The sequence below is a fragment of the Eublepharis macularius genome, chromosome 2, assembly GCF_028583425.1.
Source record: "Eublepharis macularius isolate TG4126 chromosome 2, MPM_Emac_v1.0, whole genome shotgun sequence".
NCBI classification, from domain to species: domain Eukaryota; kingdom Metazoa; phylum Chordata; class Lepidosauria; order Squamata; family Eublepharidae; genus Eublepharis; species Eublepharis macularius.
Window position 1 is genome coordinate 11,710,766 of NC_072791.1, and position 26,225 is coordinate 11,736,990.

The 26,225-nt window shown below is 44.7% G+C and overlaps 1 protein-coding gene across 2 annotated transcripts in view; it reads right to left on the reverse strand.

Annotated features, from left to right (window-relative positions):
* Window positions 1-12,262: 12,262 nt before the first annotated feature.
* Window positions 12,263-26,225, reverse strand: part of LOC129324808 (zinc finger protein 420-like) — a 35,545-nt gene continuing 21,582 nt past the window's right edge. Inside the window, exons 1-4 of one of the 2 annotated variants that reach the window (XM_054972214.1) lie at window positions 24,012-24,038; window positions 20,658-20,737; window positions 20,274-20,400; window positions 12,263-14,477 (exon numbers count right to left, since the gene is read on the reverse strand). In XM_054972214.1, the coding sequence (XP_054828189.1) occupies window positions 12,367-14,477; window positions 20,274-20,400; window positions 20,658-20,672 (2,253 nt within the window). In that variant the 5' untranslated portion in view covers window positions 20,673-20,737; window positions 24,012-24,038 and the 3' untranslated portion in view covers window positions 12,263-12,366. Of the gene's footprint in view, window positions 14,478-20,273; window positions 20,401-20,657; window positions 20,738-24,011; window positions 24,039-26,225 lie in introns of those variants that run through there. The other variant, XM_054972215.1, reaches the window with a different exon arrangement.

Here is a 26,225-nt window from a genome sequence, read left to right on the forward strand (position 1 = left end):
GTGGGAAGTTCTTTATTGCTCCATGCCAGTGGGTTATCATGCAAATGTTTACTTTCTCTTTCTTGCTCCGCTAAGCCAGTGTCCTTGACAGCCAGCCAAAGCTGGCTCATGGTGCACTGTTCCTGAGAACCAAAGATAAGTCCATCTTTCTCACTGCTTGCTCTAAATAATGTCTCACTCCAACATCCCCCCCCCATTAATGGTTCATGTCCCGAAGGCGGGAATATTCCCTACAACTAACATTGCTAGCCCCACCTACGTCACTTCTGCCAATTTCCACTGACTATGCACCTTGTACTGAGTGGATCTCTAATAAGCTTATGCTACAATAAAGTTGGTTAGTCTTAAAGGTGCTACAGGACTCTTTACCACTTGGGGAGAATGGCCCTCTGGTTCAATCAGGCTGCGGTGGGCTTTCGGGAGGAACGGGTCTGCATTCCATTGCTGCTTAACGACTCACCACCTTGTCCTTGGCAAGGCTTGCTGCTGCTTAATGAGCCATTGCTCTTAGCTTAACTGCAGCAGGGCGCAGACTCTATTTTCTGGCCCTAAGTCCATGATAGAACCGAAATGGGGGATCAAAATAGGAGTCCCTTTGAAGAGGGGATTCCAAGGGTTTCAAAATCTTGTTGGTCTTTAAGGTGTGGCGGGACTCAAATTCTATTGTTCTACTGCAGACGAACACAGCTGCCCACCTGAAAGAATGATCTCTTGTGCTTTTGATAGCTGGGCAGGAGAGGTGCCGAGGACAAGGAAGCCCCACTCCCAACCCTAGGGAACTTTCTTCACGTGGGCAGAAGCAGCACTTGCAGCCGGGAAGGGTGGTGGCTCGCTGGAAGAGACTTTGCTTGGCGTGCAGGAGGTCCCCAGTTCAATCCTTGGCAGATCTCCACTTTAAATAATCAGGCTGTAGGTGATGTGAAAGGCCTCTGCCTGAGAATTTGGAGAGCCACTGTCAGCCTACGTAGACAACACTGACCTTGAAGGACCAAGGGTCTGATTCGACGTAAGACAACTCCACGTGGTTCGTGAGGACTAGGTATACGTGGGAAGCAATCCAGTGTCCGGCATGGACTCACTGGCTGACCTTCAGCCAGTCACACGCAATCAGCCTCACCTCACAAGGAGAGGAGACTTAGGGAAGCCACCTTGAGTCCCCACGGGAAAGAAAGAAGCGGTACACATGAAGTAAGTTAAGTTAGTAAGTAAATGGGGCTGTAAAGATTCTGATATAAATTAATCCTAGTGGTGCCAGTCTACACTCTGGACTCGCTCAGAGGGATGTTTCTGGGGCCACAGTACAGACACCTGTACCTATTTGGCATCAAAATTGCCGGTTGCCTATGGGCCAGTCTCATGCCCACAGGGTTGATAAGCACTACATTGCACAACAGTATAGATCTAGGGACATGAAGGTATCCGTTCTATATTCCCTGGATGCTGAATCTAATGTTGATTACGCTTGTAAATTGCTGCAACTTGAAATGGAATTTATATACAAGTTCAGGAGCATGTCACCAGGGGGCTTGAATCATGAGGTGGATTATTCTTGTTTCCTATAACCCAAGAGTCAGTGTATCTTTAAGGATGTATGTTATATAAGTTTGTCAGGATTGTATACCTTTAATTGGACTTATGTATATAATTAGTGTTCTTTGGAGGGCGGGACGGCATTGCCCTGTCAATTCATATCAACTGGGTATTGACTGACTATTAAGGCTGTGATTTGTGACTGATTATTCAAGACTGTGTATTGTGAGACCTGTAAGTATGAGAAATGTTTTGTGTGTGTGTGTATATATATATATATATATATATATATATATATATATATATATATATATATATATATATATATATATATATATATATATATATGAAATAATGACATGCTGTGACGATTATAATTTATAATTTATTGTAGCATTAACATCTTGCCTGTGAGGAAGCGTTGACTGCGAAATGGGAATTGAGAAATGGCTGGCATAAACCCGTTGGCTACTCTGCAGGGACGGTTTGCAGTAGCTGTTTTACAAGGTTTTAGGACTGTGACTTGGTCTGCACACAGAGAAAAAATTATATCTGTATTCATACACCAGTTGATTTATTCATTGCATTATGGATGGTTAAAGATTCATTGTAAAATGCTATTTACTTTTGTATTAATCTGTACTTACATTGGATATATGGTCATGTTCTATTATTGAATATAATTCGGTTATATATATATATCGCTTTAAGGTTTCCTTTCATTGTATATTGCCTTCCTTATATTGGTGGTTTGGTTAGTTAACACAGGGTTGATAAGAGCAGAACAATGTAAGACACTGTATGTCCACATGGAAGAGCAAGGCAGCATGCTAAAAGAGGATTGACTTTATCCTCTCCTTAACAAAACCTCTAAGCACCTTCCTGAGCTACCAAACACAGAGCCTCGCTACAAGTGACATCTTACACGCAAACGGCACTTGATCATTTTCGCAAGTCTTTCTGGGCATTGAAGTCCCTCCCGCCCACCCCTTTTCTTTCTGTTCCTTCCCCTCTCTGTTAGAATGCCTGCCTGAAGAGACGGAGAAAGCCTACGATAGCAGCTTTTGCAAATCGTCTTGCTGGGGGGTGCGGGATGCTCTGGAGAAAGCTGACATGTCGGTGAAGTCCTAGTGTCCTTTCAGTGATCTTTGGGGGCGGGCAGCTGCAACTTTGCTAATTGTCTTGCTGGGGGGGAGATGCTCTGGAGAAAGCTGAGAAAGTCGCAGCTGCCCACCCCCAAAGATCATTGAGAGCAGGCTTGTGACTGGAGGAGCGATTTGCAAAAGCAGGCTTTCTCCGTCTCTTCAGGCAGGCATTCTAACAGAGAGGGGAAGGAACAGAAAGAAAAGGGGTGGGGGAGAGGGACTTCAATTCCCAGAAAGACTTGCGAAAATGATCAAGTGCCATTCGCGTGTAAGATGTCACTTGTAGCGAGGCTCATAGTGTGGTCTTCTCAGCCTAACCAAACTCACAGAGTGGTTGAGAGAAAAAAATGTAAGCCATTTTGGGGTCCTGTTGGGGCAAAATGCGAGTATTGTTTGTTAAAAATAAAATTTGGGATACAATTTGGAAAAATTTATGATTTGGAAAAAAGGAAAATGGCTTCTCCCACTGCTCTATCTGATATAGTTGTTGCTCTTTAGGTGGGAGGCAGAACTGTTCATTCAGTAATCCAGGTATGGTTAAATACAGTGAGTGGAATAAGCAGGGCAGAGCCCCAACTTCTATTTATTTCTATTTATTTATTTATTTAAGTTACTTATAGTCTGCTTTTCTCACTGACACTCAAGGCAAATTACGCAGTGTGGGTGAATACAGTCAGTTTCAAAGCATTTCAATACACATGTAATAAGGTACATACATGCAAATTTGTTAAGATTTAAAACCTGCAGAAATCCAATACAAAATTGAGGAATTGCTGAAACAGTGCATATGTAATTATCAATATATTAAGCAATATAGGATCTAGCCATTAGGATCATACTTACGGAAATAGCACTAATGTCTACTGTCACTCCCTATCCCTTTACTGATGCATCTCTTTGAGACAGATTCCATATATTACAGCCCTCCCATCTGAACAGAAAACCCTCTTGAATAATTCAGGTTTGCACAGTTTGCGGAAAGCCAGGAGAAGGGGAGCTTTCCTAACCTCCTCAGGTAGGCTATTCTATAAAGTGGGGGCCTCCTCAGAGAATGCCCGTGTATGGGCAGCTGTCGATTTTGCCCGTTTGCCAAGTGGCACCTGCAGAAGGCCCTGTTCAGATGAAGGAAGCTGCCATGGTGGAACATAGGGAGAGAGGCGGTCCCGTAGATATACTGGACCAAGGACATGGAGAGCTTTGAATATGATAGTCAGATAGGCCTATATGATTGTGGTATTAATGGATCGTTTCCCTCTTTATGTATTAAAGTTATATTAGCTTCTTGCCAGGTTCGTGATAGGATCTTTATGCTTTGTATCTCATTTATCACTTTTTGCAATGGTGTCCTTTGTTTTCTTATGTGAGAAAGTGACTAGTTTACCTCTTGAAAGCTTATGACGAGTTGTGTATTTGGAATTGATCCTAAAGATCTGTTCAGTCTCTGGAAAGTCTCCTTGAACTTCCATGAAATTCTGAATCAGCTTTTGAAATTCATTCTCAAGATCTTGGGGCCCTATTGTTTTTGAGATATGGCAAAATCTCAAATGTTTACTCTTAAGATGGATTTCTAATGTCTCTATTCTTTGTTTAGCATCTGTTAGGGACAATGACTGTTGTACTTGTAATGCTTCAATTTGGTCTTGTGACTCCTTCAGTTCTCTATGTTGTTCTTTAATTTCTTGGATGCTTTGCTCGTTTTCTTCATTTTTTTAATTATCTTTTGCTATCCTGTTGAGACCTGTTGAGACCTACAAACCCCTCAGTCTTTAGGTTTTGTATATCCTTTCTAATTCCTGAAAATGTTTCTTGTGATTTTTCATTTGTTTCCTTGAGCTGTGTTGACAGGTCCCGAACCTCTTTCTGGATCTCCTCGAATAGACCCTTATTGCTTTGTACTAACTCCGTCGTTAGGGCCTGAAATCGCTGTGTGAGAGAGGATAAGACCTTTTTGCAATTAATTCTATCTCATCTCCAGAACAGAGTTCAAGTTTGCCTTTCCTCATACCTTTAGCCATTCTCTTGATTTTAGCCAGCCTCCTTAGACTCCTGACAGCTGCTAACAATTTTTCCATACAACAATAACAATATGCAATCCCACTAGCCTGCAAAACATCAACTAAACAATAAAATGCTCAGCCCAATATTTAATCAAATCTTCAATTAAAATCTTCTTATAATCTGGTCTTGGGTAAAAGAAGTACAAAATACATATTAAAAATCAGGTTATATAATAGTAAGAGCAAAGAACCCTGTATATACAAATTTAAAAATATATAGACACAGTTCAAAAGATATACAATGATAATTAATTTAGTTAATTTAGAAATCAGTTCTAAACCAGCAAAGAGCAGTCAGAGGTGTTTTTTTTAAAGATTGTTTACTTTCTATCAGCCTGTTGTCTGTGTAGTTTCTAAATGTCTCAAGGAGTATATTTGGAGTTTCAAAAAAGCAACGATAAAGTTGCACATTCTCATATGTGCAATTGGACTTTAAATATTGCAGAACAAGATTTGGACTACTTTGGCCATTTTGACTATTTTGTATTTATTGTGGAACATATTTGATAGAATCTATTTATTACAACAACTATTTATTGTAATTTATATAAGTGCTCTTTGTCACTTTACACTTCATATAAAAATTTACATTAGGTTTGTATTCATGTTCCATTATTAGACTGTTTCTAGTCCCTTGGTTGTGGTTATCCACTCTAGGCTTGGTCCGCTAGGCTTGAGTGAAGGCGGGGGGCAGGCATTGCCCCCTGCTCCACACCTGATCCCAGCTGGGTGAAGTCGGGGGGCAGGCATTGCCGCCTGCTCAGCACCTGATCCCGGCCTGAGCTTCCCTCCACAGCATTCTCTCAGAGGGACAAGCTGCCTATTCTGGGCTTCCCTCCACGGCAGCGCCCTCTGGTGGTGCACCAAGGTAGGAAGTGAGTTGTCTGGAACACAGTTAGCCTTTTATATAGTAGGATAGGATTCTAATAGGTATTTATTTCAGTACAATTATATCTGTATCATCTATTTTAAAACTTGTACTGAAGTGCTATTGCAAAACTTGACCTTTTCTTCTTCCTGACAAAACACACCAATGTGTCCCTTAGGACTTTTCTTGTTGTAGCAAATCTAGAATTTAAATGCTGTCAATTTCAAAATCCATGTCTTCTTCCAACCCCTAACTCCCAAATTGCCAAGGCTTTAATCTTTTCCCTAATGACTTCATCAAAAGTCTCTAGAATGGATTTGAATCGTAAGTAAAATTCTTTCTCTCAGCTCCAGTAAAACCAGGTTATCTAGTTCTGTTTCCAACTACCTGTCCGCAGCTTCTGTCTTACAGAGCAATCCTAGTCAGAGTTACTCCAGTCTAAGCTCATTGACTCTGATGTGCTTAGACTGGAGCAACTCCATTGAAAGTGGGGGGTACAATGTCCTTCAAAGTCTCTGGCTTCCCTATAAGCTTCACTTCCATCTTGTCTGGGTTCACTTTCACTTGGTTTGCATTCAGCCATTTGACCACAGATTGTGTCCCGGGGGACTCCACAAGATTATTCCTATTCTGGACATAGCTGGTCTTCAGCAGCAGCCCCTTGAGTCCGTTCCATGAGCAACAATTTCAAGCAGTTCAAGATACGTCGCTTGATACTGACATCTGCCTCAACATGATGGCGTCCTCCACAGCAACAGAGAAGCATGGCTTTTGCCTATATTCAGGCAGAGATCATCAACTAAAGGCACAAGAGCCATAGTCTGGCATGGATTAACCCCAATGTCTGCGAAATCCCTCTGCAACATGTGTTAACGGTGTAGGTCAAGCCATTGCTATTTTATAATGAACTGTATTCCAACTATTTTAGCTCGGAATTGAACAAACCAATTTAGAAGGCGTAAAAAATAGGCGGGATGTAGCATAAAAATGCTAGATGTTAAGTGACTGTTTTGAAGATTTGCCTTACGGCTGACTTCATTGAAAGGATGCTTGTGGGCTCCCCGGCATGGAGTTCATGATGCCTGGCAAAATCAGGCTTCTGGCTGAAGCTGCTGCCACAGTGGCATCATTTATGTAATATTTATTAATTAGAGAGCTGCTGTAGCACAGTGGTTAGGCCGTGAATCAGCACTCTACTAGTTCAAATCCCATTTCTACCATCAGCTCAGTAGGTGGCCTTGGGGAAGCCACACCTCTCAGATCCAGCTTCTCGGAAGTATTGTGGGGATGATAACAACACTAACTTGTTTACCGCTCTGAGTGGGGCACTAATCTGTCTAGAAGTGTGGTATGTAAGTGCAGTTATTTTTATTGTTATTGTTATTCTTAAACCATTTGTATCCCTCATTTGTACATTGTTCAAGATGGTTTTCAAAACTATTTTAAAAATTCCAAATTAAAACCAATATAAAATCTCTTCGTCACCTTGCCATTGAAAGATGCCTGTCTTTACTCCCCCTCAAAAACACTGGCCAAAGTAAGATTGGTCTTCTGATCAAAGCTTATTCCACACTCCGTACATTTCTTTTTTAAAAAATATTTTATTTTATTAAAACAGAAAAGGGTATACAGAAAAAAGGGACAAAGGAAGAGAACAAGAAAAAAGATTACAAAGCTGGGTGATAACAGGATTATAAAAGTACAGAGTACAAAAGTCATAACCTTTAAATTGTTGGAATAATATTTGAGACTATTTAAGGTATATATATTCTCAAATAAACAATACGTGCAGAATTCAAAACTATTTCATATTTAAAAAAGGGAAACCATTATATTGTCGAAGGCTTTCACGGCCGGAGAACGATGGTTGTTGTGGATTTTCCGGGCTGTATTGACTGGCGAAACGTCAGGAACTACAACGCCAAGACCACAGCAATACAGCCCGGAAAATCCACAACAACCAAGGGAAACCATTATTACTCCATCTTATCATTACCTTTTACTTATAAATTTATTAACAACAACAATGCTGACTTCTAAACAATATTCAGTGTTATCTATCATACATTCTATTCTACCTGTTATCTTAATTCAACTAATTATTCTACAGTGAAATTAAAGAACATGTCAATACATAATCATATTCAAATTTGCAAGAATAACACTGCAATCATAATGCCCCGTTTGTCATCTGCGACCATGCGTCAATGTACGTGCAGCACCACAAGTCTGCTTCCGAAGGAATTTTCTGGGACAGCTGGAACAGCCAGCCGAACCCGGCAAGGTGCAGTCAGCAGTGAGCGTGCCGTTGTTGCCCAGGCAACGCCACCAGGATCGACTAATTGTAGGGCAGCAGTAGTTGAAAGTGCCGTGATTGACAGGCAAAAGCGTAGCCAGTCCTGGGCCACGTTTCCCATCCCCAGCTGCCATGCCCTTGCCCTGCAGGGAGAGATCCCCCCAATAGGGCTTGCCACACCCCAAGAGAGGCACCTGCCCTGACAGGAGGCATGCCATGGAGGATGGGATACTGATAGTGCCGACGGGGTGCTTACCCACCCGCAAGCCCAACCCTATTCCCAATAAGGGGCAGGCCGACAGAGGAAACACGCTCACTTACAAACTGCACCTCCACTGCCATTGCTGCCCCAAGGAACATGACCCCCTCCCTGAAAAAGGAGGCCAGAAAGGCAGCACGACCCAGCGAGGGCAACACATGCAGACGGCAGCACTTGGGATTGGCCCCAGGGTCCTGGAGAGGCAGATGGGGGGGCGGGATCTTTAATGAGTGACAGGAATGCTCATTGGAAACAATACGAGAGGCCAGAAGGCCCATTGGAGGTGATGGGAGTGACGAATACCCACAAACTTGTGGTGGTTCCATTTAAACACATTACCGCATCATAAAGATGTGAGGAGAATGTGAGTTGGACCTCAAGAGCCAAGCTCCGGTCCTGGGATGGCACCACCCAGAGTGGACCGATGGCGAAAAGGAGGGTGGCCCATCCTCCTGGGGGAGCCCCAGAGATCCCAAGATGTTGCTCCACAACACCCTCCTCCCAGCAGCAACCCCCCCTTCTCTCACATGCAACCGTCGTCTAGCTAGCTTATCAGACACCAGCAGCTGTCTGCCAGAGAATGAGAGTGCCCCCCACCAGACATACACAGGCCATACAATTCCCACCCCACTGCCTGCAGTTACATTAGAGGGGAACGGTGGCAGGCAAGCTGAACGGGGCCCCCAAGGTGCCACTCAACACCTGCTCCTTCTGGCAGCAGAGCCCACCCCATCCATCCCAGCCCTGAGCCAGGAATCATTTGCTGGAATGTGTGAAAAAACATCCCTATGGGGAGTTGGGAGGGGGGGCTACTGTCATCTACCGGTAAGCAAACAGACGTGCAGTTAATTGATTCATATGTTATTAAACTGGAAAAAGTGAAGAGGTTGGGCAGACATTTGTCTTTCCAAACCCCTCAGCAGGAAAGGGGCAAAGGCAGTGTGAGCCACAAAATCCATTCTTTGTCCTGTCCTCACAGGAGCGAGGTTGAGATGCGGGCTGCCTTGGGGAACTGCTCCTGGGTTGGACCTGAATGGTCCTTGAGGAGGATCACTGGGGTCTGGAACAGCCATGTTCCTTGGCCTCCCTGATGGGTTGCAACCTGCCTGCAAGGGAAATAGACACATCTGTGGCAGACTGGGCTAGGCCAGATCTGAGGCCTAGCCCAGTCTGCCACGTTCTTGCAGCTCACAACCAGATGATGCATGACCCTATGGTGAGAAAGCACTCTGCATCAGGATGGTCTGATCCTGTGAGGGAAACAGGCAAGGAGCTAAGCACCCGCCATCAACAGGGAGTTATGAACACACAGTCCCCCGACTTGTGGCCGCACTTCCTCCTCTGCTGGGGACTTGGGTAGTAGTTAGCTCTTTTTTCCTTGAGTGAGTGCAAAGTACTCCCTAATTTACACAAAGACCCCCTAGTGCACTCATGCCCCGCCACCATGAGCACCCTATCCTGCCTCATGTCCTAAATCCCCGTGGCAGGGGCTGCTAGGCAGAGCCTCCAGCTGCCTTCCTACTTACCTGGGTTCATGGGTGCCCTGGCCAGAGGTTATGTAGGGTGCCTGGAGACCTGACTGGGTACATGGAGGGGGGCTTGGCCACCACAAGGGCAAATGGGATTAAGTTCCCATGGTAGTTGCCATCCTCTGCTCTGTCGGGCTGCATGGGCAAGGCTGGGCACTGGGGAGGCCCACATTTTCCCGTCCAATGGGCAGCTATGGGCTTCAACGCCTGTTTTCATGATGTAACTTTCCGCCACTGTAGGACATGTGGCAGGGCCTGGAGCAGCTTTGGAAATCAACTAACTCTCGGCCCACCCCGTGGCCCTCCCCCTCCGCAATTGCAGGAATTTGCACTGCACTTATGCCTCCTGCTGGCCGGCAAGCATAGTCGCTGGCGGCAGCCTGGCAGCAGTAGCGCACCTCAACTAGCCACTGGCGTATGGGGGGTTATGTCCATGTAAGTGCGAGTTACAACAGTGTTATGCTTAGTCTTCTCCCTGAGTGCTTTCCATAAACGTCCACTTCGGATTGGTGTACTCTACATTTTATTCCTATCTTTCTAAATTTTGTTTTAAGCAAAATAATTTCCCCATTTCTCTTCAAATTCTTTACTTGATCTTCTGTTCATATAACTTGTGAATTTTGCCATTACACATCTTCTAACATTTTATCTTTCCAAAGTTCCTGGGTTGGGCATTCAACTTCTTTCCATTTGCTTGCCATCACCACTCTTGCAGTTGTCAGCAGATACTTAAATTTGTATTGTGTTCTGTCAACATTATCTGGTATTAACAACATAGTCTAAGGTTTCATATCTAAATCAATTTTTAAGATCTTCTGAAGCTCAACATGTATATCTTTCCAAAAAAATTTCATTCTTTTTATATAGCCACCACATATGAAAAAAACTGTCTGCTTCCTTACATTTCCAGCCCATCCTATATACTTTTTATTCAATTTTTTAATATCTTTTGGGGTGAGGTACCATTAAAAAAACTTATACCAATTTTCTCTCAGACTTTGGCTTGCTGTAAATTTTATACCTTTAATGCATCAATTTTCCCATTGTTCAGGGGATTCGGTTTCATTTTCTCGGCTATGTCGGATGCTCCTCTCCGCAGGTCCGGGAGGAAGCGCCCGAGCAGCCTGACCGGGCGGCTGATCTGTGAAGATTAGCCCCCAGAACTCCCAGTGAGGGAGGCAGGGTCCGGAACGCGGCGGGAAGAGCCCCCTGAAATCGATGCAGGGGGTAAATTGCCCATTTGTTCCTATGGAGGCTGGCAGACGTGCGCGGCACCTCGAGTGCTGCCGGGCCATGGAAAACAGCAAAGAGCAGAACTAGGCGGAAGCCTGTAAGTAAGCAAATCCCTTCTGTTAATACAAGCACACGCAAAGAAGTGGTGGGATCTGAAGCTAAGAAGGCTCATTCTTCCCCCTCGCTGAGTTTCAGAATTTGGTCAGCGGTCCCCCCCCCTAAAATGGCAGCGAAAAAGCAGAGTCCCGCTTTGGGCAAGTCAATCTCGGCTGCCCTGCAGGGGAAAGGAGAGTCGCTCGAGGACTTGGTGAAGAGGTCGGTTATCGAAGCCATAAAGCCCTTTGTTGACAAGCTGAATGAAACAGATCAAAGGGTGGGCTTAATTGAGAGCGAAGTGAAAACCATTAAGGAAGCAGGGGGGGCAGAGAAGTCTGCTCGGGAAAATGCGTCACTCATGAGGGCAACGAATAAAGAGTTAAAGCTGGTGGAGAACCAGCTGATCGGGCTACAAGTGGAACGAACACAGACAATTTTGCGCATCCAGAATGTGAAAGAGGAGGAAAATGAGGAGTTATGGGATCTGGCCTCGGAACTATTGGCGACACCCGCGAGGGCAACTAAAGAAGAGGTAAAAAGCGCCATTTTGGAAGTCCGTCGGGCTTCTTCAAAATATGCAACGAAGCGTCAGCTGCCTCGCGAGATCATCATCGATTTTTCATCTAAGAGGATCCGAGACACTATCCTATACAACTCATACAATGCGGATTTGAACTTTCTGGGTAATAAAGTTAAGATACTGAAGGACGTTCCATTTTTAGTTCAGAAAAGAAGATTTAAGTATAAAAAGTTTGTAGCTCTTCTGAGGGAACGTGGAATAAAGTATAAATGGCTATTTCCGGAAGGTATCTGGTTTAGTTACAAAGATCAAGCTTACAAGATAACATCAGAAGATCAACTAAGGGATTTTGAGGACAAAAATCAAGAATTTCAGCAAGACACCAAGCAAGAAGAAAAGGATTTGAAGTCTGAAGGGGGGGGGAGGGAACGAGCACTGCGGTTGCAGTTGCTCAGAGAGAACTGCGTCCGAGGCCCAGGGGGGGGAGGAAGACTTAATTTGGATTGTAATCTGTATTTTGCAAGGTCAACCACTCCATCAAAATCTTACAAAGTTTTAATTTTTTAATAATGGCAGTATGAAGGGAAAGCATTATTTGTAGTGTAGTGTTGTTATATGTTGCTGGGTTTTTTTCTTTCCTTCCCCTGCCCCCCTTCTTTCCCTCTGTATTGTTAGTTAATGTAGGTAATAAAAAAAATAAAAAAAAATTCAAAATTTTTTTCCCCATTGTTCAAATTTTATTTCTTCTCCCAAATTTTGCATCCATTTTAGCATACACATTTCAAATTGTTCTGTTTCTGTATCATATTGGAACACTCCATAAATTCCTGTTCTTACTCCCTTGTGTGGATTCGTTGATGGACACTAAAGTCTCTATTCCAAGCAAAGCTCTTCCCACACTCCCCACATTTATATGGCTTCTCCCCTGTGTGGACTCGTTGATGGATAGTAAGGACGGAATTCCGAGAAAAGCTCTTCCTACAGTGCACACATTCATAGGGCTTCTCCCCAGTGTGCGTACGTTGATGCTTAGTAAGAGATGTCTTCATTGCAAAGCTTTTCCCACACTGCACACATTTATAGGGTTTCTCTCCTGTGTGGACTCTTTGATGGGTAATAAGGTTGGTGCTTTGAGGAAAGCTCTTTCCACACTCCATACATTTATACGGTTTCTCCCCTGTGTGGATTCGTTGATGGACAGTAAGGTCTGAATTACGATAAAAACTCTTCCCACACTCCATACATTTATATGGCTTCTCCCCTGTGTGGACTTGTCGATGGGTATGAAGCGCGGCATTCTGAACAAAGCTCTTCCCACACTCCACGCATTTATATGGCCTCTCCCCTGTGTGGATTTGTTGATGGACACTCAGATTGCTGTACCGAGTAAAGCTCTTTCCACACTCTGCACATTTATACGGCTTCTCACCTGTGTGGATTCGTTGATGGAGATTAAGGTATCCATTGCGAGAAAAGGTCTTCCCACAAACCATACATTTATATGCTTTCTCCTCTGTGTGGATGTGTTGATGGGCTATAAGTTGGGAACTCCTAGCAAACATCTTATCACATTCCATACATTTATATGGTTTCTCCCCTGTGTGTATTCGTTGATGGACAGTAAGTTTTGCATTGTGAATAAAACTCTTTCCACACTCCAAGCATTTATATGGCTTCTCCCCTGTGTGGATTAGTTGATGGACACGCAGGATGCTGCTCTGAGTAAAGCTCTTCCCACACTGCACACATTTATATGGTTTGTCCCCTGTGTGGATTCTTTGATGGGCAGTAAAGCTTATTTTCCTTCCAAAACCCTTTCCACACTCCTCACACTTATATGGTTTCTCCCCTGTGTGAATTCGTCGATGGGCAGTTAAGTTGGAGCTGCAAGCAAAGCTCTTTCCACACTCCACACACTTATATGGTTTCTCCCCTGTATGTATTCGTTGATGGACAGTAAGTTCACTTTTCTGAATAAAGCCCTTTCCACACTCCTTACATTTATATAGTTCCTTCCCTGTATGTATTCGTCGATGGAGAGTAAGTTGTGCATTCCTAGAAAAGCTCTTCCCACACTGCACACATTTATATGGTTTCTCTCCTGTATGGACGTGTTGATGGACACTCAGGCGGCTGTTCCGAGTAAAGCTCTTTCCACACTCCACACATTTATATGGCTTCTCCCCTGTGTGTGTTCGTTGATGGATTTTAAAGGCATCATTCCTAGAAAAGCTCTTCCCACATTCCACACATTTATAGGGTTTCTCCCCTGTGTGGATTTGTTGATGGTAAGAAAGGTTTCTTTTCGAAGTAAAGCTCTCCCCACATTCCACACATTTATAGGGTTTCTCCCCTGTGTGAATTCGTCGATGGGCAGTTAAGTTGGAGCTGTAAGCAAAGCTCTTTCCACACTCCACACACTTATATGGTTTCTCCCCTGTATGCATTCGTTGATGGACAGTAAGTCCACTTTTCTGAATAAAGCCCTTTCCACACTCCTTACATTCATATAGTTCCTTCCCAGTATGTATTCGTCGATGGAGAGTAAGTTGTTTCTCCCCTGTGTGGATTCGTTGATGGTAAGAAAGGTTTCTTTTCGAAGTAAAGCTCTTCCCACATTCCACACATTTATAGGGTTTCTCCCCTGTGTGGATTTGTCGATGACGAGTAAAATCTGTCTTCTGAGCAAAGCTCTTTCCACAGTCCACACATTTGTATGATTTCTCCGTTTTGTGGATTTTTTGATGGGCAGTAAACTGTGCTTTCTTAGCAAAGCTCTTTCCACATTCTACGCGTATATATTGTTTCTCCCCTGTGTAAATGTGTTGATGAGATGATTCCTCCTCCCGCTTCCTTTTTTCCCCATTGCTGCTTCTCTGCCGTTCATCTTCTAATGAGAATTGTTGTGGTTCTCCCTCAGGCTTTCTGTGGGGACTATCAGCCTCTGGAATAAAGAGGAGACAGGTAAGATCTTAAAACAAAAGCAGAATCAAGGAAAAATGGCCATTAACAACTCTTGATAATAACAGGAATGAAATCCCTTAAAGTGGAGACATAGCCTGCCACTTATTAAATTTTAAGTATTGAGATTTCATGTAGAGTAAACATTTTTAAAAAATAGAGCTGGAAGGGATCCAAAGGGTCATCTAGTCCAATCTCATGCATAATAAAGGAAATTCACTGCTAACTCCCTCTAATCCCTCAGTGACCACTGCCCTATGTCCAGAGGACGGCAAAAAATCCTTGCAGGGTCCCTGGCCAATCTGGCCTGGAGAGAAAATCCTTCCTGACCCCAAAGTTGCTATCAGCATTACCCTGGGAACATAAGGAACGTTCACAGGAGCAGAGCACTGGTTCTTTTCTCCCTGTTCTCCCTCTCATGATCTGCCTAAGTTCATACTGAGTCATAAAATCAGCACTGCTGACAAACGACCATCAAGCCTCTACTGAAAAACTTCCAAAGTAGGAGAGCCCACCATCTCCTGAAGAAGCCCACTGAGGAACTGCTCTAACTGTCAGGAAGGTCTTCTTGCTGTTTAGCCAACAACTCCTTTGTTTTAATTTAGTTTCTGATCCGACCCTCTGGAGCAATGGAAAATAACTCTGCTCCATCCTCTATGTGACAGCCATTCAAATACTTGACGAGGGCTGTCATATCACCTCTCAGTTTCCTTCCCTCCAGGCGAACTGCTCTCAGTACGCCACTAATCTGTCCAGAGAAGGCAGTATATAAGCACAAGGTTATTATTTCATTAGTTTTAGCCTAGTTATCCAGCCTGTCACGACCATCCTCAATCTTGATTCCACCTTCTCCTGCATTTGCTTCCCATCCCAATTTAGTTTCATAGAAAAGAAGAAATAAAGGTATGGGCCTGCTGGCCTCCCCGCAACAGATCATCTGCCCTGGACGCATCACACCCCAGGTCCAATCCCCTCTCTCCAAAAGACTACAGCCAATCAGAAGAAAGAATTCTCATCTAGGGGGAACAATCTCATCAGCTTCAACTGGTTCTGCTTCTTCCTGTAAGGCCCTAAATGGGGCCAGAGTCCTTCAAGTGTCCCACCCCACCGTTAAGTTCTTCCACCCCAAGTCCTGCTCTCAGTGCACCTAAGTAGAGATATCGGCATTCACAAGACATGGGGCATTTTTAGGAGTTTCTCCTCCCTTCTAGAAACTTACTTGGAGCCTACTTTGTTATCTTTTACTGCCGGGTCAAAACATTTCTTTTCAACCAGGCCTTTCTCGTTCTTAGGTGCTCTGCTTCTTTCCTGAGAAATGTTCTGTAGATATTTTTGAGGCTACGCTGTGGCTGTTTTATGCTGTTTTGATCCTGGATTAAATTTTCTTATTCGTACTTCATATTATGTTATCTGGAGTGGCATTTAAATAAATAAATAAATGTTGGACACATCTGGGTATTGTTTAGAAATTTCCTCCAAGATTAGGCACCAATAAGCATATGTTTTGTTCTCTGTTCTAACCTTTTGAGAAAGCTTTCCTATTTATCCTTAGCTGTTTCTTCTTCAAAAATATCTCTGTTCTACAGGGACTGAAGGTTAGCCAAAAGAAGTCATAGAATCATAGAGTTGGAAGGGACCTCCAGGATCATCTAGTCAAACCCCTGCACAATGCAGGAAATTCTCAACTACCCCCCCCCCACATACCCCCAGTGACCCCTGCTTCATGGCCAGAAGATGGAAAATACCTTCAGGATTTCTAGCCGAACTGGCCTGGGGAAAATTCCTTCTTGACCCCAACCTAGCGATCCATGAGAACTAAGTAACCCTTCCTCCCCTCCCTCTCATAATCTACCATGATTCACAGAATTAGCATTACTGTCAGGTGGCTATCTAACCTCTAATTAAAAACCACCTCCCGAGGAAGCCCTGTTCCACTGAGGGACTGCTCTGTCAGGAAGTTCTTCCTAATGTTTAGCCGAAAACTATTTCGATTTAATTTCAACCTGTTGGGTCTAGTCGGACCTTCTGGGGCAATGGAAAACAACTAATCACCATCCTCTATATGACAGTCCTTCACGTACTTGAAGATGGTTATCATATCACCTCTCTGTCATCTCCTCTCCAGGCTAAACGTACCGAGCTCCTCCAACCTTTCCTCATAGGACTTGGTCTCCAGACCCCTCACCATCTTCATTGCCTCCTCTGGACACTTTTCAGCTTGTCTATACCCTTTTAAAATTGTGGTCCCAAAACTGAACACAGTACTCTAAGTGAGGTCTAACCAGAGCAGAGTAGGGCGACGCCATCACTTAACGTGATCAGGATAATATATTTCTGTTGATACAGCCAAAAATTACATTTGCCTTTTTAGCTATCATATCACACTGCTGACTCATGTTCAGTGTATGTTCTTCTAAGACCCCTAGATCCTTTTCGCAGATACTACTACCAAGACAAGTCTCCCCCATGCTATAATTATGCATTTGATTTTCCCTTCCTAAACGCCGAACTTTACCTTTATCTTTGCTGAAATTCATTTTATTTGTTTCAGCCCAGTTTTCCAACCTACTACTTGATTTATATTCTCTCATAAATTCAATTAATCTACATATACATACAATTAGCATTGAACAGTAAATGAAACAGAATGTATTGGAGCTTATATGTCGTAGCTCAGTCATATAAACATGTATACAACGGTTCCAATTTGCAACAAATGTTGCTAATAAAAGTATAAATCGCAGTATAATGTCAATTTGCAACAAATGTTGCTAGTAAAGGAATAGACCGCAGATATCCATTTGCAACGTCAATTTGATTTTCAGCCTGCAATTGCCAGTTAAATAAAAGATTCCCAACTTCTTCCCTGGGTAATCATTTAGCAATGTAGATTTCTTCAGGCTGCAGTTGCCAGTTAAACAAAGGATTCCCAACTTCTTCCCTGGGTAATCAGTTAACAATGTTAATTGCATGGCAGTAGATTCAAAACCTATAGGGCACTTTAGATGTGGCAAGTGCAACATCTGTGACCTGGCATCCATGGGACCTACGTTTAAAATCAATTCAATTCAGAGGGAAATTAGACTCAGGCAATTCCCTACCTGTAGCACCCCAGGTGTCGTTTATGCAATTGAATGCAGCTGCCCCCATATTTGTGTAGGAAGCACTAGTAGAGCAGGTAAGATTTGCATTTAAGAACATATTTCTAGGATCAAGAGTAGATCTCTTGAGGCATCACTAACTCAACACTTTCTGAATAACCATACTAGTGAGAGACAGTTCAGGTTTTCAGTCATTGAGATTCTTAAACCAGAAAGATCAAAGGATTTCAGCAATGAGCTGTTGAGAAGAGAAGCCTATTGGGCGTTTGAATTAGATTGCACAGGTCCACGGGGTTTGAATACAAACATTTGAGTATTTCTGTTACTTGTGAACTTTAATTATAAAGGGATATGAATTCCCATTGATGATGTATATGTAATTGGTATGTAACGTGATTCGGATCATTGTACCTTTAAGGATGTATATGAAAGGTCGTTCTACCTGCTTAAAAGGGTTCAGTGTGAAAGCAGATGTCACCAGCCTGAGACCAAGCATTAATTGCGGTTGTGAATTTATGTGCTGGGACACCATGAGTCGAGGAAGCAGTCATACTTTATGTTAAAAGTTAAAAACTGTGACAGAGCCCTTATTATGATATTTCTTTGCAGAAATAAACACAATTCCTGTGATAAAGAGGAAGGACTACGAAACAGGACATTAACCGGAATCCTGTTGGACTATGTCCCTTGCAAATTTGGTGGGTATTGGACATTGAGAAGGTCAGTTTGTAACCCCTCAAAGTAGCTTTCAACAGGCAGTCAAGTTTTCACTGTCCTCTGAAGACCCCCCCCCCCAAGTTTCAGAGAGATTGCACCCCGGGAAAGGCATGATCAATGGGTCTCCCCCTTTCCTGTCATTTTCTCTTCACAGTGGCAAAAATTGGACTGTCTGCTGGAAGCTACTTTGAAGGGTTAAAGCCAGAAGGAAAGCCAGAAGTTCAGATGGAGTTCAGACAGTCTATGCCTATGTTGCCTAGGGAATTGATTGAAAGGTGCCAGACTATCTGGGTTTATGAATGGCTGATGAACACCATGAACAGGGCTTGGAATGAACACACATTCGTCGGGAACGGGGGCATCACCAACAGCTTGCTCACAAAACAGCTGATTGGTCTGTCCATGACCTTTTTTTTGTTCTTATTGCTGTTCGTGCCCATCTCTAGTAGTGGGATGTTTGCAAACCTGTTTGTGGATGGCAACGAACAACAAACATCGTGTTCGGGTTCTTTTCCTGTTCGTGCCCATCTCTATTAACAAGAAGTCGTTAGGTGCCATCTGTCAACTAGTTTTCTTACCTGTGTGGATTTGTTGATGGACAGAGGCTCAGAAATAACATTTGCGAGTTCTTTTAGTACCCTTGGGTGCAATTCATCCAGCACTGAAGACTTTCATTTAAAGAAATTAGATATTTACCTACTATCTCTATGCTGACCCTAGGCTGTAACTCCCTTCCCCCATTATGTGTTCTGTTATTGCCATGTTGAGCACTATCTCCCTCGTAGGAAAAGTAGGAATTCAGCAGTTCTGCCCTCTCTTCATCGCCTGTTACAATTTCACTTCCCTGTCCCTGCAATCGGCCTACCATGTCCTTGCTCTTTTTCTTACTTTGAATATAAGCAAAGAACCCTTTTTGGTTGTTTTTAACATGTCTGGCTAGCCTAAGCTCATACTGAATTATAGGTTTTCTAACACTCTCCCTAATAGCACTGGTTATTTGTTTATATTTATATTTGAATGTAACGCCCTCCTTCCATTTCCTAACTGAGTCTTTTTTTACTTCTCAACTCTTTAGAAAGCTTGACTGCTTTAGGCTTCTCCCAGCCACTTTGACTTCTTTAGGCTCCTCCCAGTTTCCCTTTTCAAATAGATCATTTGTGACTGTGTCTTTAATAATTTGCTTTAAGAAACTCCCACACTTCTTGAACTCCCTTGTCCTTAAGTATTTCTGACCATGGGATTCTACCCAACGTAACTTTAAGTTTCTTAAAATCTGCTTTGAACTAAAGGGTTTCACTTTTTCAGGTGTTCTATGGCCTGCGTTTCTTCTCAGGAGTATTCTCTGGATATTTTTAAGAACAACTCAGTTGGTCTTGTATGCTGTTCTGCTTATTTAAATTTTGTTATTGATGATTCGTGTTGTGTTATTTGAAGAGGCATCTAAATAAATAAATAAATGTTGAATACAACTGGACAGTCTATAGCAATTTCTCCCAAAATTAGGCACCCATAAACCTACATTTTGTTCTGTGTTCTAACCATTTGAGAAAGCTTTCCTATTTACCCTTAGCTCTTTCTTCTTCAAAAATATCTCTGTTCTCCAGGGACTGAAGGTTAGCCAGATACACCAGAAAATGGTCTGCACAACACAAAAATATTCATACCTAAAACGAAGGCCCTATATAAATGTAAACACTATTATGGTTGTTATTTAAAATTATATCCTCCTTAGCTGCTCTGGAAGGCCTATGAGGAGGCCCTGTTCACATCCCATAAACTGTTCCTTTTAGTTTACAAACCAATTATTTTAGCTTACAAACTAGTACTTGAGGAATTCACTAGAGATGCAGACGTCCCTCCTTTATCCTCGTGTGGACTCTCCTATTGAGAGTCTCCGTTGGAAAAGCCCTTCTTAAATTTCTGCCTTCAGCAGCTATGAAGGAAGGGAAGGGGACCCTTACCCAGAGAGGCCACATTCCGAAAATTCTCTTCCATGACTTCCTTGTGAAGGCTTCTTTTTTCCGCATCCAGTAGAGCCCACTCCTCCTCAGTGAAGTGAACAGACACCTCCTCGAAGGTCACCAGACCCTGAAAAGAGAAAAAAAATAAACTCCTCTATCTACTCAGACAATAGAACAAATCTTCCCATTATGAGAACAAGCCAAGAGGACTATACTTAGAAGCTTGGCTGAAGCACTGAAACTTCCATTGGACTTTTCCATTGTTCTTCTGGTGAACGGCACAGATAGCAAGCAAGGGAAAGAGAGCAAAGGGGTTTCTCTGGGCTAGGGAGAGGTTGGTGGTTCATGGAGGCATTTGGGGACAAGAATTGCAATTCCACTTACCTGCTCTGGCCACATAGGAGCTGCTTTCTCTCTGTCGCAAAGAGATGGCAAAGAATTTATTGTTGGTTTAACAGCCTCACCTGGAAGGATCAAACGGTAAGTGGAAGACATTCAAAACTTTTCAGGTATTCAGCATTTTATTTCCTTGTGTGGGGAAGAAAAGGTTCTCCCTCTCTTTCCTCATGCTCATTTTTATATAATTGCATTTTTATATAATTGTTTGATTCCATACATTTGCAAAATCCAATCTTAGTACAGTTATCACAGACATATAATATATGCCTATTTCTCCAGTGGTATAGAATGCACAGACTGAAGATGGAAGAACTCTGAAATGCAACAAACAGGCTGCTCTAGACCCACTGATAGAATTGTAGTGACCGTACCCAAGAATCTCTGCATGTGAGCAAGAACGCTATCCCACACAATCAGATGTGGCTCCACACTGGAACTATCTGACTCTGTCACTGCTAATGCAGAAACTGTTAGAAAAAGGGACTGGTGATCTCTCTGGCTCAGACCTTCAAGACTGCAAGGAGAGCAAAAGGAAGGCAAGAACCATATAGTTAAGTAGATAGTATGAGTTTCCTTCCTGGCTACTCTGCTATCACTCACTTTCTCTGACTGGTAGAATGTATTCCAGGGGAACTTCCTTTCTTTCTTTCCTCCTCTTTCTTCTTCCCTGAGGGCACCAGGAGAGGCAGCAGGGTGTCTCCTCCTAGGACAAAACGAAGCAGATGGCCTGCTATCAACCAGGAGCCATCCTAGCTAGTTAGATTAGTTACTAACTCTTTCTCTCCACTAAACTTAAGTAAACAGTTATTGGTTCTTTAACATGGATGAGAGGCTTCCTGAGTGCAATTTGTTTAGTTAGCGTGCTTTAACTAAACCCGATAGATTCCAAGTGGGAACTGATGCAGAATATTTTATCTGAAAAGTGCTGAACAAAATGGTCACAGTGGGCCACTGAGCCCTCGACTTCCTCCTGCAGCCCAGATCCCCACAGGCCTCGGACCACCCATAACAACTCCTCTGGCCTACACTGTGCAGACACAGGGGTGGCTTAGAAGTGATCTTTGCTGCCATCACCGCCATGGAGTAGGCTTTAAAAGGAGCTTTTTCTGTCTCCCATACCATCTCTTCTTTTTATCGCCTTGAGGCCCTCAGGAGCACCTAGGAGCAGACATGTCAATTCCCCGGGACAATTCCTAATTCTGGAGTCAACCAGGATATTGATTGAAGCGCCAAACATATCAGCAGGAAATTCTTCCCGTGCCATCTGAAAACCGGCTGGATCCCTCAGGCTGTAGCTGCAGATCACCGGAATTTATCCTCCACCCATGCACAGTCCCGTTATACCAGTAAGCCTAAATCCAGCCTTGACAATGGCACCACCTTCAGTCTTCCCATTTTCACACCACCTTCCTCCTGCCCAGAGCAAAACACCACATCAAGAGTGTGCCCTGTGCAGAGCGTGGGGCCTCCTCAAGGCTTATAGTTTTGTTCCTCTTTTTATTGGCCCCTCGCGCTATCTCCTTAATTTTTCACATCAATTTACATCAATCATCACTTATGACTTTATCATGGTTAAGGGATAAATCCCTATCATTTTTGTATTGTCGAAGGCTTTCACGGCCAGAGAACGATGGTTGTTGTGGGTTTTCCGGGCTGTATTGCCGTGGTCTTGGCATTGTAGTTCCTGACGTTTCGCCAGCAGCTGTAGCTACACCTCTGAAGATGCCAGCCACAGCTGCTGGCGAAACGTCAGGAACTACAATGCCAAGACCACGGCAATACAGCCCGGAAAACCCACAACAACCACCTATCATTTTTCTTTATTTGCAACCACAAACCTACTAGCATTTTTACCAAGTAGTTATACGAATGGTTAACCGTGTTACTCTTTCACAAATATAACAACTAGCAACAAAATCCATCGTGGCAAAAAATACAACTGGCTCTAGAAAGAGCAGGGGGGCTGGGCCAGCCATTCCCCCCCCCAATATGAGGCAGGGGGAGGAGGGCAGGGCCATCTGGCTGGGCACTGCCCCCCAGTGCCCCAATCAGGGTTGGGGGGAGAAGGGCAGGGCAGGGGAGGAGGGCAGGTTAGCAGGCCAAGTATTATGCCCTGCCCAGGGCCCTGATCTGGGGCGGGGGAGGGAGGACAGGCTGGCAGGGCTGGGTATTGCCTCTTCCTCAACACCCCAATATGGGGCAGAGGGAGGAAGGCTAGGCGGCCCGGCTGGGCCTTGCCCCCTCCCAAGTGGCCCAATCTGGGTTGTGGGAGGAGGGCAGGACATGGGGGAGAGGCCATGATCTGGGGCTGGAGGCTTGGCAGGCAGGTCAGCATGCAACCCAGCCCTTCGCAGCCAGGATTGCAGCTGCGAAAGTCTGCAGGCGCGCAAATCCATCTTCAGGCTCTGGAGGTTTGGCAAGTCAGTGGGCGCACCTCCCAGCCCTTCGCAGCCACAATCACGGCCGCGAAGGGCTTCAGGCATGCTCGCCCGTCTCCAGGATCCGGAGCTGGAGGCTTGGCGGGTGGGCAAGCCTCCCAGCCCTTCGCAGCCACGATCGTGGCCGTGAAGGGCTGCAGGCGTGGCCACCCGTCTCTAGACTCCAGGGCTGGAGGCTTGGCAGGTGGGGGGGGGCATGCCTCTCAACCCTTTGCAGCCACGACCGCCACCGTGAAGGGTTGCAGGCATGCCTGCCTGTCTCTAGACTCCAGGGCTGGAGGCTTGGCAGGTGGGGTGGGCAAACCTCCCAGCTCTTTGCAGCCGCGATCAGCTCCTGTGAAGGGCTGCAGGCATGCCCACCCATCTCCAGGCTCTGGGGTCGAGGTTTGGGGGGGGGAGACGCACCAGGCACCCAGCTCCTACACCTAGCAACTGCCCGTTCAGGCATCACTGGGGTTGGAGTGGGCCACTGCTTGGGCCGCTGCAGGTGGTGAGGGGTAGGAGAGGTGGAGCTGAGTGACCTGATGAGCTTCTGCGCCCAGCAGCAGCCCGTTCCGCCCCATCGACAGCCAGTTTCGGCCCATCAGCACAGGATTGGGCTGCTGCAGGAGGGGAGCGACTCTCCTCTTATCCCCGCTAGGGGTGCACTACCAGGCCTGTGCTGTAGAATCCCAGTGAGTAGTTGGGAACATGCTTACTGAATTATGTTATAGGATTGGAGAGAGGTTATGGTGTAAACCATTATTCTTCCAATTACTTTTCCAAATGAATATGTCTGAACTGAGAACTACGAGTGAGCATCTTTCCCACACTAGACCAATGGAAGGGGGGGGGGGATAAAAGCAGCCCACATACACTCAAAGAGGCTATCCAGTAAGTACAACAGCTATTTTGATCTTACCCCAAAAAGCTGCCTTGTAGTAATAGTTGATCTTCTCTTGCACCTGAAAGAGAAGAGGGATCCCACAAAGGAGAAACTGTTGAGAAAGGGAACAGGAAAAAGGTATGGGGGGGAAGGGGCTAAAAAAGTTGGAGCCGTCTGTATGGATTTTGAGGGCATCCCTGATCATATCCTGTCCCCCACATACTACCTAAAGGAATTCCTCTTACCTGCTTATCTTGATTCTCGCCCTCTGCGTGGCTCAGGAGGAACCCTTCTGCCAGGGCCACTGCCTGGGAACTGCTCTCCGGTCTACATTCCCGGACCCAGCTCTCCATCTCTGGGGGCAGGATAGCCAGGAACTGGTCCAGGATCACCAGGTCCAGGATCTCCTTCTTGCTGTGCCTTTCTGGCTTCAGCCACTGGAGGCAAAGGCGGTGGAGTCGGCTGCAGACCTTTCGGGGCCCTTCGGCCTCCTGGTAACGGAAGTGCCTGAATTGCTGGCGCTGTGCATCTGAAGGGGGAAAATCCTCTCCCAGGCTCTTCTGTATGGTTCCTCCCAACAGTTCCCTTGTGCTCCCAGCCTCAGTGGTATCAGGACCTTTTCTTGCTCCTGGACCGACTGAGTCCAGCTCTCCCTTCATCATCTTTTCTGCTCCAAAGCCTCCCCCTGGACCAGTGGATCAGCTTCCTCCTCTGCCAGATTCTTCTATCAAGGAAGGTGCTGGATCTATGATCTCCTGCAAAGAGAAGACAGATCTATTGGAGAGAGAAATATGGACACCTGCATCTCAAGGGGTGACCCATGACTCATGAAAGGTCATGGACTGTCTTGGAATCAAAGGAATTCGTAGATAAGAAGCCGGATGTGGCAAGTGAAGATGAGCCTCCACACAGGAAGCGGAAAGGCTCCCCTCTGCTTAATAAAAACACATATACTAATAGGCAAGTGGCCCTGATCTGAGCGTACTTAAATCCAGAAACTGGAGTCATGAACTGAGAAGACAGATCTTCCTATGAACTTGAAAAATGCCATTGGTTTGCAAAACAACCTAAAATCCAAAAAAAAAGTGTTTTAAAATAACCCCAAATGATAAAAGGAGTGCCTGTAGCTTTAACCAGGGCCGTTTCCAGACAGCTTACCTTCTCCCAGAACAGCATGCCTCGTTGCGGCGAAAATGCAAAATATCGCATTTCCTCTCGCGAGTTTTGTGCGACATCACGCAAAACTCGCTAGAGGAAATGCGATATTTCGCATTTTCACCGCAATGAGGCACGCCGTTCCGGGAGAAGGTAAGCCATCTGGAAACGGCCCTGATGCCTTAGTGGTTGTTGCTAGGCAACCATGACTGGTCACCCAGTATTCCAGGCTTGGTTTCTGTCAGTAAAATGCAGGGGGAAGCGACAGGGTCCTTTCTGGGGTTGTTTTTGCCTCTGAGGGAGGATTCATTGGAGCCAGACCCAAAAGCAACCACTCATCCACTTGACTTGCATGACTCACCCAGGCCTGGCTGCTTGCTCTTTTTCAAAAGCAGTCTCCTCCTCCAAAGCCAGTATAGTATATTGGTCATAGTTTCAGTGTAGGATCTGGGAGACCCAGGTTCAAATCACCACTGTGGAAGCTCACAGGATCACATTGATCCAGTGGAATCTCACTGGATCACATTGATCACACACTACAGCCTAACCTACCTTGCAGGGTTGTTGTGATGTTAATATGGAAGCAAGGAGAATAAGGTCAGCTGCTTTGGATTCTCACTGTGGATCAACACAACATATAAATGAAATAATAAATATAATAAATATAGAGAGATGAATATATAGATGAAAATGCGGGGAAGATAATAGGTAAGTTGTTTAGTGGGTATGAAGAAGTGAAGGACAGAGAAAGGTGAGCATATGGAGGCTGGAAGGGGGAGCAAAAGAGGAAATACTGTCAGGAAGGGGATACAGGGAAATATGAAAGGTGAAGAAGGGGGCAGAGAAAGGTAAGTGGGAAAGAGAGAAGGAAGCAGGAAACGGGGACAAGCCATGTCCGAAAGTCCGCGCAGGCCCCCACTTGTAGCTAAACTATAAACTAAAGATTCCTGCAGCATTCAGATGCCAGAGAACGTGACATGGGACCAGCTGTGGAGTGCATATTTATGAAATGGTGAGAAGTTAGAAGAAGTGAGAACCAGGAGCAGAAGGGAGCAACTGAGAGTCCTGCAGATGCTGGATTTCTCGAATCATGCT